The 15475-nt window shown below is 36.5% G+C and overlaps 1 protein-coding gene across 2 annotated transcripts in view; it reads left to right on the forward strand.

Annotated features, from left to right (window-relative positions):
* Positions 1–15475, forward strand: part of PSPC1 (paraspeckle component 1) — a 65326-nt gene that overhangs the window by 37347 nt on the left and 12504 nt on the right. The window contains exon 9 of one of the 2 annotated variants that reach the window (XM_085216228.1): positions 584–1054. The exons of the other annotated variant lie outside the window; for it this stretch is intronic. Coding sequence (XP_085072354.1) covers positions 584–769 — 186 coding nt within the window. The 3' untranslated portion in view covers positions 770–1054. Of the gene's footprint in view, positions 1–583; positions 1055–15475 lie in introns of those variants that run through there. 2 annotated transcript variants of the gene reach the window in all.

Below are 15475 nucleotides of genomic sequence, written 5' to 3' on the forward strand. Positions count from 1 at the left end.
ACTAGTGTATTTGATTTGGGCTTTAAAAGTCCATTTAAAGATAACTAAGATTCATTACAAAAGGCTAACTCCAGGTCGTATGGTCTGAAATACACTTAAACTACAAATAGGTGGATATGTAAGTTCTAAGATGGCTTCACTATTAAAAGAATAAAACCGCAGTCTCTAGAAATAAATAATAAAAAAAAGTTGAACTTTTTCTAATTTAACAATGTTTCTGTGTCTAACTTCTTTGATAGAGAAGTGTTATGGTTAGTATGTGAGGCAAAAGAAGACTAGGGTATAAAATTACTGTTCACTCTCTTCTGTTACATAGAATATATTACTGCTTTGTCTTGAGCACCTGAGTTGGTCTTAATTAAAAACTTAAGAATTTACTCTACAAAGTTGGAGCATAACATTAGCAGTCTCTGATTTCCAATCCTTTTTGATAATAACTAATTGAATTGCTCCTTTCTTCCCTCTATGTGTGATCCCGATTCTGCTGGACTATCTGCTGAACTTCCTGACAACATCACTTGTGTAACTTACATCACTTTTGTTGTAACTTACATTTGGCATGTTCCAAATGGACTTGTTTTAGCATAATGAGAGATTCCCTCAAGGAGGTCCATCACAGATGGGCTCACCTCTGGTTAGTAGAACGGGCTCCGAAACTCCTCAGCCGCCCATGAGTGGTGTAGGTACCGTGAGTGGTGGACCTGGTGGCTTTGGTAGAGGAAACCCAGGGGGCAACTTTGAAGGACCTAACAAGCGTCGCAGATACTAAAACTTACTTCATTCCTTGCTGTTAAGAAATTCCAGTAAACATACGGTGATATGCCTTTATAATTTTAGCTGTTATCTGGAAACGGTTTTATTGTTACTGTAGTCTTTAAAACAGTTTCTTTTGTAAAACTTTTTTGTATTCAGTCATAGGCTTTGTAGTATAGAGCAGAAATTATGCAGATCATTATGTAAGGCAATGTGTTTGTGACTAGCAAAATACAGTGTGTGACTATGCTGTAAAACATGCGGTTATCTGATTACAATAAAATATACAATACACATGAAAGGATTTTGGGAATGTTATTACAAATACTGAGTGAGAATAATTTTATGCTTGGTTATAAGTGGCATCGTTTTCATTCTTAGTGTGTGTCGAAAATTCCGTTCTTAGTGAATCTGTTCAGCTTGAACTGCATGTAGCAGTGCGTACTATGAACAATTTACATTGCAACTGCTTAAGTTTGCTTCAACTTTTGAAGAGCATAAAGTTTTATACAAAGTGTTCTTATAAGGATACTGTGTCTTTTTATCTCAGCTTCCCTCTGCAAATTTAGTCTGACAGTGTTTGTCCTATCAATCACTGGAAAAATTTAACTTTGACAGAAAAATAACTTCTGGAAAAGAAACCTGTATGTTTTCTTTGTTCACGATGGAATGAATGAATTTATCTAAGAAACATTGTTGTGATATGTTCTAATGATTGTTAAAGTATCCTGGCATTGCAAGGGAAGGAAGCATTTGTGCAAGCTTATTTAAAACCTTTTGATGTATGATGTATCACTGTAGGTATACACCAGTACTTATTTCCCCCAGTGGTTGACATGAAACAAATCTGTTACAACAATTCACTGTTTAATTCGAAGACAAGTGTTCTCTGCTGGAATGATTGTTCACTCATAGGTAGAGGATTCATATGCTTCTAGAAGGACTGCACATTAGTATATGATTCTAAGATTCTTGACGTGGTTTTACTGAACAATGAATGTGGAAAACACTCATTTTCAACATTTCAGGCTAGCTTTGCTGATCAGGTCTTAAGATGGAACTAATGATAAAACTGCTAGGACGCTTACTGTATTCAAACTTCATCAGTCATGGAAGGTGATGGAAAAGGCCTATTGGTTCTATTCCTGTAATGGCAAGAAAACTGAGATGTTTTTGATTACTATTGCTTTTTTTTTTTCCTGTGAAAGTATTAGTGTTCTGTTTTTATCTGTTCGCTTCATGTTTTCACAAGTAGAAAAGATGAATATTATTTGCATGAATAGTGGTATTAAATTGATTCAAAACTAATTTGAGGTAATGTTCTCTAATTATATAAGGATGATATGTATGTCGCTCAAAGCATGGGATGCAAGCAGCAGAGAGCATGCATGTGTTATGTTCTAATATAGCACTGATGGTCTTGGTAAACTGTGAATAAATAGTAGTGGGAAAGATGCATTACTGACATCTTGGAAGCACACTGTTTAGATTGTCAATGTTGTATGGCCAAAGATAGAGATTGTTTTCATGGAATTTAAATATTACCATGTACATTAGATACTCACTTGTGGTATTACTAAGCATTTTCCTCTCAGTCATCTCTACTGTTGTCTTTTTTTCTGCTCTCATTTAGATGCATGCCACATCTTTATAGTTTGTACTGCAATAGCAAGATAGATTCAAATTCTGAAATACTGTTCCCTCCTTGATGCGTATCATATTATAGTGCTCATTCTTTACAAACAAACAAAAACCGTATAACCAGTTTTAATAAGTATACTGTTCCTAAAACTGAACGTTTGGGAAAGCTGCTACTATTCATTAGGTGTGAACAAGTATTCGTAGCAAATCCTTAAGCTTCTTACTTCCATGTTCTGCATTCAGTTGAAAATACAGTTTACTAGTGTGTATAAGTATTAGATTCCTTATGTCCCATCTCAATGGGCCTTGTTTTGAACACAACACTTTTAATGGGGGTTGAGAAAGATAGTATTGGTCTGAGTTATTTTGTAATTCTAATCTGCAAAACCATAAAGGGAGACTTGGTTTAAATAAGGTAACACGTACCATGTTTGTGAGTTCTGTTTTTTTTTTTTTTTTTTTTTTCCCAAAGAAGAAAACAGTCATTCAGAACTTTTAACCGACTCCTATGTATTTCATGTATATAAACCACCATCTCTGTAGTGTCTGAACATGTTTCAGGAGCCCAGTAAGCATACCAATACTGCAAAGTGGTTCATAATTTCCTAGCCAGCCACAGACTATTTTAAGTGCGTGTACTTGTGCTGCATTTTTTTTGTTTGCAAGCCGAGATAATTTGAAGATTACTGTAGGTTTAAATTGATATTGGTGGTTTTCATTTTATAGTTGAGAGCCATTGTCAGTGTAAAACTGTGGTCCTTGGATGACTGCTGCATGCTAGCAGTGAGTTTGTCTGCTGCCCTTATTGCAGAAAACCATCTAATCCAGGAACCAAGCCATTAAGTCCTGAAGAAATACAGAAATGCTAAATATGGATATTATCGTATCACACAGAATGGCCAGGGTTGGAAGGGACCTCAAGGATCATGAATCTCCAACCCCCCTGCCACATGCAGGGCCACCATCCTCCACATTTAATACTAGACCAGGCTGCCCAGGGCCCCATCCAACCTGGCCTTGAACACTTCCAGGGACGAGGCATCCACAACCTCTCTGGGCAGCCTATTGCAGCACCTCACCACTCTCTCTGTAAAGAACTTCCCCCTGACATCCAACCTAAATCTCCCCTCCCTCAACTTAGAACCATTTCCCCTTGTCCTGCAGCTATCAACCCTTTCAAAGAGTTGATTCCCCTCCTGTTTGTAGGCTCCCTTTAGGTACTGAAAGGCTGCAATGAGGTCACCTCACAGCCTTCTTTTCTCCAGGCTGAACAAGCCCTGCTCCCTCAGCCTGTCTTAGTAGGGGAGGTGCTCCAGTCCCTGATCATCTTTGTGGCTTTCCTTTGGACCCTCTGGATTTAATGAATTCCATCTGTAGCTAATGACAGGCTGCCCTGTCTCTAAGATAAGTTTTCTTAGCATTACCTGGCCATAGAATCAACATGATTGTATACTGCTCAGCAGTAAAGGCAGTGTTTTTCATTTTGCCATATGTGGTAGTGAATGTAGCTGTACAAGGAACATATAATTTCCTTAGAAATTACAGAATTAGAATTTTTTTTTGCTTGAAGATAATGGCCATGTGCTCAAAATGATTCATCAAGATTAAAAGGAGTTCATCAGTTCTTCTGTGCACAGATGTGCTTGGATTTTGAACTCCTTGGTATGTTAGACTGGAAACAACAGTGAGGTTCTGTCTGCTGTGATCTGTGACAGTGCAGATAAGCTTGGAAGGTGTGTGAGACTGTTAAGAAGATCGTTTCTTTTCTTTGTATTTGAGTTCTTATGTTATGTATGAATTCAGTGTAAAATGTGGTATGAGATATAATTTCAGTACAAGCAGGCAGTAAAGCTTTAATATTCCATATAAGTAAAACCAAACAAAACCAATAATGCAGTTTCTCATAGAACACTACAGTGTATTCTATTTTTATTGGAACAAATGGAACACATTTGGGAATAATGAAAATCACTCTATGCTTGTTTATTAGCTTGTCATCCATGAGCTCTTGGTGTTTACAGTGTGACAGCAGTAGGTGGCTGCCCAGATTGGGGAAAAAAAAATTATTCCTGGTTAAATGTTGACAAATAAACATTCAGAGTACTCTGACATGGGTCAGTGCATTTTTCCTCTCTAAATATTATGTGGGCAATTGATTTAAAATATTTGAGAAAAGCTTCTCTTGAATACTCTTTAGAATATAGTTAAGAATTCTTTTGGTTTTGGTTTTATTTTCTTTGCTAGTGGGTGTGGGCATTCATTGCTGGGATGAAAGGAAAGCAGTGAGAGCTACTGAAACACTGTGAAAAGCTGTAACTGCAGTTCAGAGCATTTTCAAATGGTCCAGCTTGTTAATTGCATTTGCGTTTATTGCCATGGTCACTTAAAGAACAACAAAAAACTTGATTTGTTCATAGTTCTTCATTCCAATGTGCTCATTAGGTAGAGCACATGGATACCTTGGGAAACTCAGTGGTGTTTCATATACTTGAACTACATTTATTTTGTAAAAAAAAAAAACATTAAAATTACTGTGAATTATCTAACTATTCTTTATTGCGCACTCCTGTATTCTTTGCAGTTGAATCTAAAGGCACAGTAGAGTGAGGACCCTCATTAGGACAGAGGTTGTAACAAACAACAAGGATACAATGGAAACTAAATATTGCATGGACTTAATTTTAACCATTATCTAATAGAAGTTTATAGCTTCTCATTGAATGGTGTTCTGATCTGAAGTATATTCTCATATTTTCAAATTTATACCAAGCTAATTTTTCCTTTGTTTTTTTCTTTGTCACTTTAAAAATAGAATAGTAATTAGTGATTCTTTTAATAAAAGTACTACATTGAAGATATACGAACTTATACGAAGTGCTGATTATTAACCATTACAGTCTGCCTGTAGATAACTGCTCAGTAATGCTGAAGTAACTGACCCTAAGAGACATTCTCATGTTATTTAAAAAAATAAAAAATGAAATCCACGCAGCAACATTACATGTTTTTGGTTTAGATATTCAGCAAAGAAATAGTGTGCTCTGATGCTGTGAGGCTCAATTTTTTTTTTTTTTTAAGTTGTGACAACTGATTTATTGGCATACATCTTAATAAACATTTTTAACAAGTTACATGACAATTCCTTCTCATTTAAGATGACAGGTATTAATATACAGCAAGAGAGCTGATGAAATAGAAGGGAAGGCCAAGTGGTGACTAATGAAGTCGCTTTACATTGAGCCATAGGGGTGAGTGGATTCTGAGTCCCATTCCTGAGGTTTGGAATGGTGCGTTTCCATACATCCCCTTACACAGTCTGCAGCCGTGATGTCTTGTTAGCTCATGCCTCACACCAAGACTGTGGACTTGAGATAGCATTTGAAATAAGTGTTATTTCATTGTGTCCTTAAGTGCTCTGAATTTATTAATTTGGTCGCTCTGCTGCCAAAAAAAGTCTTGGGATTTGGTGCTTTCTTTGGTGCGTTGGCTTCTGGCACAAAGCGGTATCACTCCCAGCTTCCAGATCTGTCATAGTGAGGAGGCAGTGAGTGTGGCTTTTGGAAATCAGGAGCTTGACATTGCTCTGTTAAATTATTGGTTTATATGAGACCCCAAAGCATTTGTTCTCATTAAAATCAATTTGATGAAGCATGAGAACTTGATAGCAGGAGCGATTAAGAACATTTAATGCTGAGTCATACATAACTTTTCCTGTAGGATTGGCAGTTTGTTGCACTTTGGAATATGCTGTAAAATAGACATAGGTTGTCTTCCACTTTGGCCTTCCTCTGCTTGAAGAAATCTGTTGTGTTGTTTGTTTCCTGTAGAACCTTTTGAAAATCGTAGTTGAAGGCATTTCAGGTTTGTTTTCATAGTCATCTGCAAAATACTGGCATTAATTAAAAAAAAAATAAAGTTATCTGACTAAGCGTAATTGTAGGATAGACAAAATAAACTGTTAATTTTTTGTGAAACAATGTTTTTGTTTTTAAAGCATGTGAAAGCCAGCCTTGTGCGTGTTTATTCTCAGTGGGATAGATTTAATGGGTCTTTTCCATCTTGAACTTCCTTAAACTGTGTTTAATATAATTGAAGTTTGGTGTTTATTTGAATGACTTCGTTCTGATTTCCAAAATTGGTAATAGGTGGGTTTCTTCAGAAAAGTAATAAAGGACAGGTCATCGGAGGAAACATTCGGAACAGTTTTAAGTTTAACGATGAATAGAGGTTATGTAAGTGAATAGAGGTAAAATCATTTTTAAAGCTTTTCACAATTGCTTTTATATGCAAACCACAGTATCAGAAAAACAGCTCTGTAAATGTGAGTAAACACTTGCTGATTTGTGTGTAATGCCTGAAATAGGAGACAAAATGCTTACAGTAAGGAATGAGATTCGAAAGGAATTTAGCTGTGTTATTGCATACAAGTGTTGGTAAGATTTTCCGCTTTGTGTTAGAAACTGGTTTGTCTACAGCTCTGTTGTTTGTAGTTTCTCTGGCGTGCTTTTATGTCTCATTTCTCTAGAGTAAAGCATAGCTGTATAATATGATGGAATTTACATGCTAAATGTATGTGGGGCTTGGAAGAAGCGCAGTCAGAATAAAGATGTCATTCTTGCCATTGGTTTCTCAGTTTAAAAAAAAAAAATCACACAAATCTGAACAGGAGTAAATGTGAAGTCTTGTATGTAAATGGAAAATGGGGTGGGGGAATAAAGAAACATTAAAAACGGGAGAATTGTGGTTTAATTCTATGTCTACACAAGATGTACAAAAGTAACTTGGATCCTTGTTTTCTGTGAAACCCACAAAATCATTTTTAACAGGAAGGACAGAAATTACATTAATTGCTTGGATGTTTTTAAACTAGAAACTAAGTCTTTTGCCAATGAAAATCAGAACTGGAATGAACAGATAATTGGATTCTTCTTAAGGTTCATGAGTTGTAGGAAGGTCATTGCAATTGGATACATTTCTTCTGTGCTACTCTTTAGAAGAGCTTCAGTAGGACGTGAATTTTGTGACTGGTTACAGTAGCTAGATACAATGTACAAGCCTCACATTTCTCTCTTCTCCAACCAGTGAAAATCCAAACTTTAGCTTGTGTATCATTGCCAGATAAGCAGCAAGCAGAAAGTATGAAGGAAAGTAAAATAGTATTTACTGTGAAATGTGGCATAGGGCAAGGATATTTTCATTAGATTCTTTTATTTTTATTTCATTGTAATCATTCATTTACGCGGAAGAGAAAGTAATTTTATTCTCAGTGAATACTTGAAAAGAAGAAAACCCAATGGTTTTCCCTCTTCAGATGACCATATATACTTAAGCAAGGTGGAAAGAGGAAATGTAATTAATCTCGAAAGATGCAGAAACCACAGACATTATATTATTTTTGCAGCTGATTGCTCTTGGTGTCACTGACATTCTAATATGCTTTTTTTTTTTTTAAGCTCCAGTATTATAGATACTGCTTTGCCTTCATTATTTATTGTAAAAGGATTTATTCTGCAGTGCTGTTGCTAAGCTTAAAATATTTGTTCTGGCATAAAATTGCAGAAAGAAGAGCATGTAAACCAGGTACTGTGATATTGGAGAACATAATTACTCTGAACTCACAATTAATCTTTTTTTTTGGTCTTTTAAGCTGCTTACAGATGTTTTAAATGTTTGTATGAGAAATCTTGAACAAATTTGAAGTCTTTATGTACATATAAAAGAATAAATACATTGCTGCAGATAGGAAGAGCCGTTTGCTACTTGCCTGGCTTGTGCCACCCTTACATCTCTGTGCCCATGCTCACTGCTCTGAGAGGGTAAGGGAGCCTCATAAATGTTACTGATTGGGCTCATTACATGGTAAAGGAAGGAGGAACTATGAGGGGGCAGTGAGACAGGACGATATGACTGTGGACTTGGGTTAGTTTGTGCTGTATCTACATACTACAAAGAGAATGTAATTTTATGTATGTTCTCATCAAGTGAAACTGCATACCTATTCAGTAATTCAGTGCTGTGATACTTTGAGGAATAACTTAGCTTAGAAACAGGTGAGAAATGTATTTCAAGACTCAGATCTCTGAATAATACTGTTTCATTTTGCATTGTTAAATACTTGACCTAGGAGGGCAAGTATTCAGAAGAATGAGGAATTGGTTTACTGCTAAAATGTTGGGCCAAACTCTGTATGAGCTTAGCCTGTCCACCTTCTGTGGTTTTTATGGTTGTATGCAACACAATAAAACATGGACAATAGCATTCTTTGTGCTTTCTCCAAGAAAGATAATACATACAGTTGCTTTATGGAGGCAAACTTATTCATAAGTATTTTTTCTTTGAAGAAAACTTGAATTGCAGTTACAAATATGGGACCTTCTTCATTCTTTGATACAATAGCACTGCATTGTTTCAGATATTCTTGTAAGCACTTCTAAGGGGCGGAGCATATGAAAGGTAAGCTGCATCTCCAGTTTTAAGCAACTTTGAATCAAAACCTTTTCCAGAAAGCACAGAAGGAAAAGTGTAACAATGAAATGGTAGCTCCTCTTCTGCTTTGTTCCAGCCTGGAGCATTGTGCTTCTAGGACTCACAGCATTGTGCTGCTGGTAGGTCCACATCTGAAAGTTTGAAAACCAGAGCTGTACCAAACAATACAGAAGTTGTTTCTGACGTAGCATGTGACAAATACAGTGATTGCATTTCAAAAATGGAAAGTTCAGAATTTTGAAATAAAATCTATAGAATGATTGTCATATGTTAAATGCCTGGTCTATAAATGAAAATTGTCAACTTGGCAGTTGAAATTAGAGCTGCTTAGTAAATGTGCTGGTTGACTGTTGCCATGTTATGCTTTGTTCATAGTTTTTGCAATACCATTTAATGCATGTTCAGTTTTGTTAATTCTTGCATCACACTTGTGTACAATCTCACCTTGTATTCACTGTGCTGAATGCAGAAATGCAGGAGGTGAGAACTAGAGCGTTTGTTTACTCTTGTGTAACTGTTGTTTAGAAGTGTTTTTCCTTGCTAAGCTTGCTTTATTTTGTGTTCACTTTGCTTGTTCTGTGCAAAATACGCTTTTCCTGTTGCATGTGGGGAAAAAGTATCAAGTCATTTAAGTGTGTTTATTAGGAGAGTGAACTGAAATTCTGAGGGTGCTTCTTACTGTTTTTAAAATGGCAGCTTAGAATAAAATTATTTGGAATACTTTTCTGCATGTCTACACGTGATTTTTTTCTTGCTTAGGGACTATTTCAGTATTAATGTTAATAATAAGAAGGCTGAATTTGCATATATCTTTTTAATCATAAGCACACATGCAATACACTAATGGAATCACAAGTGACTTGATGTTTGCTCTGAACAGTGCTGTAACTTCTTGAGTTATACTAAATGTAACAAAAATAGTTCCAGCATTTTTAAATTGAAACATCAAAAAATTGTACTTGAGAGTACAACTGTCCACTGTGGGGAAAAACAGTACAAACTTGTGGAGAAATTATCTTATTTGAGTTGTGTTTTGTTACTGGCCTGCATTTTTTCTCTTTGCACAGAACTGTTTGTTATAAAGACTTAAGAAAAATACCGTTTGCCTTATTTTATTTTGTCTCAGTCATTAGGATTAACTCACTGTAGTGGCATCTGGAAAATAGAATTGGTTGGATCAGGCACATGTGCCTGAGCGTAGATGAAGCCATATGGTATGAATATCATAAATAGGATAATAGAAATGATGGTAGTTACTGAAGAGTGCTGCTGTGTTTTACTTTTAGGTTGGATAAAAATTGGTCTTAAGCATTAGTCCTACTATACCTTTGAAATAAAGCCATGTATCTTGTAGTTAACCATAAAAGGGAATTTTTTAGGTGTCTGACATGGTTGGGAAATAAACACTGATTAAAACAAACGCTTACAATGGTGGTGCTCCATTTGCACTTCTCCTTTATTGCTGTAGTCACAGAAGTGCTCACAGGTTTGAAAGTGTTCATCTGTAGGTGTTTTTAGGAGAAAGTATGGGATTCTTTCAATGTGTGCTGCTTAATTATTGTGGCCTTAAACTGGGAAAACTCGTAATGCAGAAAATTCTTAGTATTACTTCAAAAAATAAAAAAATTAGTGATCTTAAACTACAGTGTCAAGGCAAGCTAATGGTTTGTTTTTCAAGAAGGTGAGAAAATGTTTGTCTTTTTTACTAGAGATTGTAAATGTTTGTGAAGTGTTAGAGCTCTGAGTCTTCCACTGGTCTGACACGAGGACATTAAGGAGCCCAAATCTTTGGTTACTTTTGTGATAATTTTGTGGGTTTTTTTCCCTGCTGCAATCCACAGAGCACTAGAAGAAGGGATGTGTAATGTACTAACTTCAGCATCAAGCTGAGCCATGCATCTTTGAAGGCTGTCACCAGCTTCCTTTGGGTGTCCTTATCCATTGCGTTTAGGACTTTGTTCCCTGTTCAGGTTTTATTTATTGTAAAAGACTTCAGCTTTTCCTGATGATATGAGCTGTGTAAGACTATTTGGGTCCTACAATACCGAACTTGATAGAAATAGGTTAGAGTATGAAGCATTGGCAAGTTAGATGGCAAGTCATTACACCCCATGTGTTTTATTGCTGTATCATGACTTGCTGTATGGTTGAAAGGAGGTTTAACAACGCTTCCTGAGGGAAAAACGTTGTTCTTTTAGATTCGTTTTGAAATCTCTCTAAATCAATACACAGGACTTAAGTGACAAAATGCAGGAAAACTTAAAAATAGATAGCTACCCTTCCTTGACTCCTTAGTGCATGCAGATAGTAATATGGAGAAGTCAAAAGAGATGATTCCTTTGTCTGGGTTTACACATGGAGGGAGATGGCAATGTGGAAAAGCAAGATGATATCTTCTAGTTCTTTACATCTAAAATTCTGAAGGCCATCATAAAAGTACAACCACCAAATATGATTCCTAATAACCTTTATCTAAATTTCTTGAATGTTATTTTAGAGTTCTACGATAAATGGAACTAGTTCCATGTAAATATGTAAATAAAATACACACATTAATGGACAAAATAAGTCCTTAAAGCTCATGTTTCATGAAGATATAAAGACTAATGTCAGTGGCGAGTTATTCACATTTTCTCCTGATTTTTTGTCTATATGTCATGGTTTCACGGTCCGAACCATGACACTGTATATAATGTAAAAGGAGGAGAAATTTATGAATGGAATGTAAGGAAAGACTGCACATGCAAACCAGAATCATGCTGGAGAGGGGAAAAAAAAAGCAGAAATAGGTAAAACTTAATTTTCCACTTATTCTAGTAGATAACTTCTGTCACGATTTTTGATGAGTTCTTCAAAACACAAATGCAAGACCTACGTTCTGCTGATTTGCTTTGGTTGTGACTAAACAACCAGAATGGGACTATCAGGATTTCCATTTATGATTCACGTAATTATCTTGCCACAGTGATAAACCTGAGGAATAGACAATTGAGGGCCAGTGCCTGAGGTGGTTTGCCAGCTGATTGGATATGTATGCTTCTGCACAGCTGTTACTCTGCCAATCTGGTAGTGCCCTCGGTTACCTCAGCAGTTGCTTTACCCACCTCAGGTTTCTTCATGGCCATATGGATGCTTTTAAAAGTTTTCTGCCTCTTTGGTTTAGTGAATTTAATTTGCACAGTGGCAGCTGCTGCAGTTTAGATGTTGAGGGTGGTATGATCATGGAGTATTTTGCCCCAGCTGCGATCCATTTGGCTTTCACCTCTTCAGTCACTGCAGTTCACTTCCAAATAATACTTTTTATGGATTACAGATGTGAGTTCTCAGGTGTAATGTAAAGCTATTACATTTGTATTGTCAACAGCATGAATTCCTACGGTAGCTTCAGATGTGCTAGAGAAAATGAACCTGGGTGATTATTGGAGTCCAGTTCTCTAATTATATAATAAAAATGTGAACTCCTAATTCTAATTCTGTGTCCAGGTGCCGTTTCATCTTCAAACTATTTGGATATCTGCATTCATTCTAGATTATACACTTTGATGCAGACTAGAATTACTCAAGTGTATGTATAAGCATACCATGAGGCACAGTCAGCAGTCAGGTTCGGATCAGATGAAAGATTTTGTAGAGCTTGAAATTGAAGTTAACTGAAATAGATCTTAAGTAACAGGGAAGCAAAGTTTTGAGAAGGCCAGAATAAAGAGGAGCAGAAGAGAAAAGCTAAACCTAGATCTTTTGTTGCTGATCCATGAAAAACAATATGTGAATCTGATGTTCTGTTAACACAGTTGGCTCATCAGATGGTACACTGAGGTTTGGTTTGGACTTTGATGGAGAAACTTCTGCTTGCTTGTGCGGAGATTCTTTTCAAAACAGCAAATGATATTTGCAGTGTTAGATGGATTGTTTTTTATTGTTGTATATGTTAAAAATGGAGAACAGGTAATGAAGTAACTTCTGTTTTAGCCTACGTTCATACACTTTTATTAATGTGTTTGAATTTGTCATTTCACATACTTTTGATGACTGATTTTAAACAGGTGAAAATTACAGTATGAGCTTACTTCTTGAAATCAGAACCAACTCCAGTGAAAAATAAGTCAGTTTGTCTTGGATTCAAAACATTTTCATCTTGAATATGATGCCACCTGACCTACCTTTGTATGTGAGTCGGTGAAAAAAAGGAGATTCCCTGTTTCTTGGCTTAGTTCTGATCAAACATCGTTTCATTATTAAGGCTTTTAGACTTCATTGTTTCCAAATGAAGGAAGTTGTAGCCAACTGGATTTGTCATTTTAAGGGGTGGTAGAAGAGGAAGGGTTAATTTAAATACTACTCCTAAAAAGTACCAAAGTGTGTTTGATATTTAAATCTGTCCCTCAGAATTACTGTTAAGATTGTGCTCTTTACTAGGTGTTAACAGATGCTTCCTAGCTCTGTGTGCTTTTTTTTTATTTTTCATTTACCTGTCCTACTTTGGGTAGGATCAATAGCTTTATCCTACAGGTGGAAGCCACCCTATTAAAATAGGGCAAATAAAGTAGTAGTAGAAAGTTGAGAAATGTTAGCATAGCATCCAGTAAAGTACGTATGATTGTGTGATTAAGGTCCAGCTTACCAGATGATAAAGATTGCTTAGCAGTCACTGAGAATCTCTGCTTATTGGTTTTATATGGTGGAGTTCACCATATTAAATTTGCTGCATTAAATTTTTTCACAGATTCCTTATTCTGACTGTGCACAGCTTTCAGCCCAGATCTGAACAGTAATCTATTTTGACTGGAGAAGTACTGGCAAAGACCAGTAGTATTGTATTGAAACAGATGTAATGCCCTCATCTCCACAAAACGCAATTTTCATGAAAAATGTTACCTTTATATTCAGCATTGGTTTGTGTTTTCCTAAGCAGGTAAGTCTTCGGTGGACTAACAGGACATTTGCAAGATACCTTGAAATTTGTTAATGATGTTTCATCATCTTCATCTTGAAGTACAGATTCCATTTTCTGTGTAGTTCAAATGTAGTGTAAGATTCTAATTTTTTTCTAACAAGCATGGCTATATTGCAATGGAAGATAGAAGTAGCTAGTCTTTCTTTGTCACGATGAAGCAAATGGAAATAAAAATTGTCACCTGGCAAATTTAAAAGCACAGGGAGGAAATTGGGCGTTGGGCACAAACTGGAGCACAGGAGGTTCCCTCTGAACGCCAGGAGCACTGGCACAGGCTGCCCAGAGGCTGTGGGGTCTCCTCCTCAGGGTCTTCCAAAGTCACCTGGACGTGGTCCTGAGCGCCCTGCTCTGGGTGTCCCTGCTGGAGCAGTGCTTGGGCCAGAGGGACCCAGAGGTCCCTGCCAGCCTCAAGTCTTTGATGTGAGTAAAGCTTTGCTGTTCTTGGTTTGTATGAATCAATGTAACAGGCTTTAATGTTAAATACTTACTAGGTTTCCTTTTAATACAAAAGTATAAATCACTTAGCATTGCTACATTACATTCTCAAGTGGAATGCTTCAAAGATGAAAGTTCTTTGAGTTCTTTGAGAAACTTGAATTGCAGCTCTATAAAGACTGTACAACTGCAACCTTGCTCCCAACACAGTCTTATGGCTTCAGAAGCTGTAGCCCCACAGAGATCATTAATTCTTCTCTCATTATTTTGGAAGAGGAAGTTAGGACACGAGCCTAACTTGGCACCCGCTGCAAAAATGTCAGGTAAGGAATCTTAAAGGAGGGAAGGGGGGACATTGTGTAAAGTTATATAATGCAGCATTGCTAACATTTCAGAAGTGCTCTGTATTTCAGTTTCATAATTCCTTAGTGCTGTCTTTTTGTTTTAATATTGAAATTGGATCATGTAAATTGCAGGAAGCTTCCCTTTAAAAGAGATTCCCTCCTCCTAGTTTTCTGAAGATCTAAAATATCCTCAAACTATTAGATGATCACATCCCAGCTACGTGTAAATATGCAAAGGTTATGTTGTTGTTCAGTTATGTTAAAATGTAAAATCTGAGAAAAAGCTTGTAGGCTTTGACTGTACGCATCCTTTGTTACTTCAAACATTTTTTAAATGGTTTTAAAATGGTTTGATAAAACTGCGCGTATTTTCTTCTCTAGATTTTTCTGAGTGGCTATTTCATCTCAGCATAATTGTAATCCTGTTTGGGCAGTGCGTAGTACAGTATTGACCTGACCTTTGTTGGAGCAGTAGGGTGATGCTGATTGTACTCAAATACGTGCTAGTTGTGCTGATCTGACTGTATCTACTTTACAGCAGACATAATTTGTTCTAAGCTCTGTACATTATTGTGATTGGCTGAAGTTGCTCAGAGTTTCTAGAACTTAACACAAGTTCATGAAATTTTAACAGTATCTTCAGTGCTGACAACTGTCTTTGATCAGTCGGGTTTCTTGTCTATATCACTTACGAGGTGAAAGATATGGTAAGAGTTAAAGACATTTCCCCTGTTCCTTCCAGCAGCTTTGTACTTCTTAGCTGCTTGTGATAAGGTAAAGTATGGTAAAGTGCTCAGGAACTTTGCATTTGTTTTAAAAGTCACGGGAGTTCTGAATGAAGAGGATTGTACTATTGCTTGGG

This window comes from Meleagris gallopavo, chromosome 1 (assembly GCF_905368555.1).
Source record: "Meleagris gallopavo chromosome 1, MGAL_WU_HG_1.1, whole genome shotgun sequence".
Taxonomy (NCBI): domain Eukaryota; kingdom Metazoa; phylum Chordata; class Aves; order Galliformes; family Phasianidae; genus Meleagris; species Meleagris gallopavo.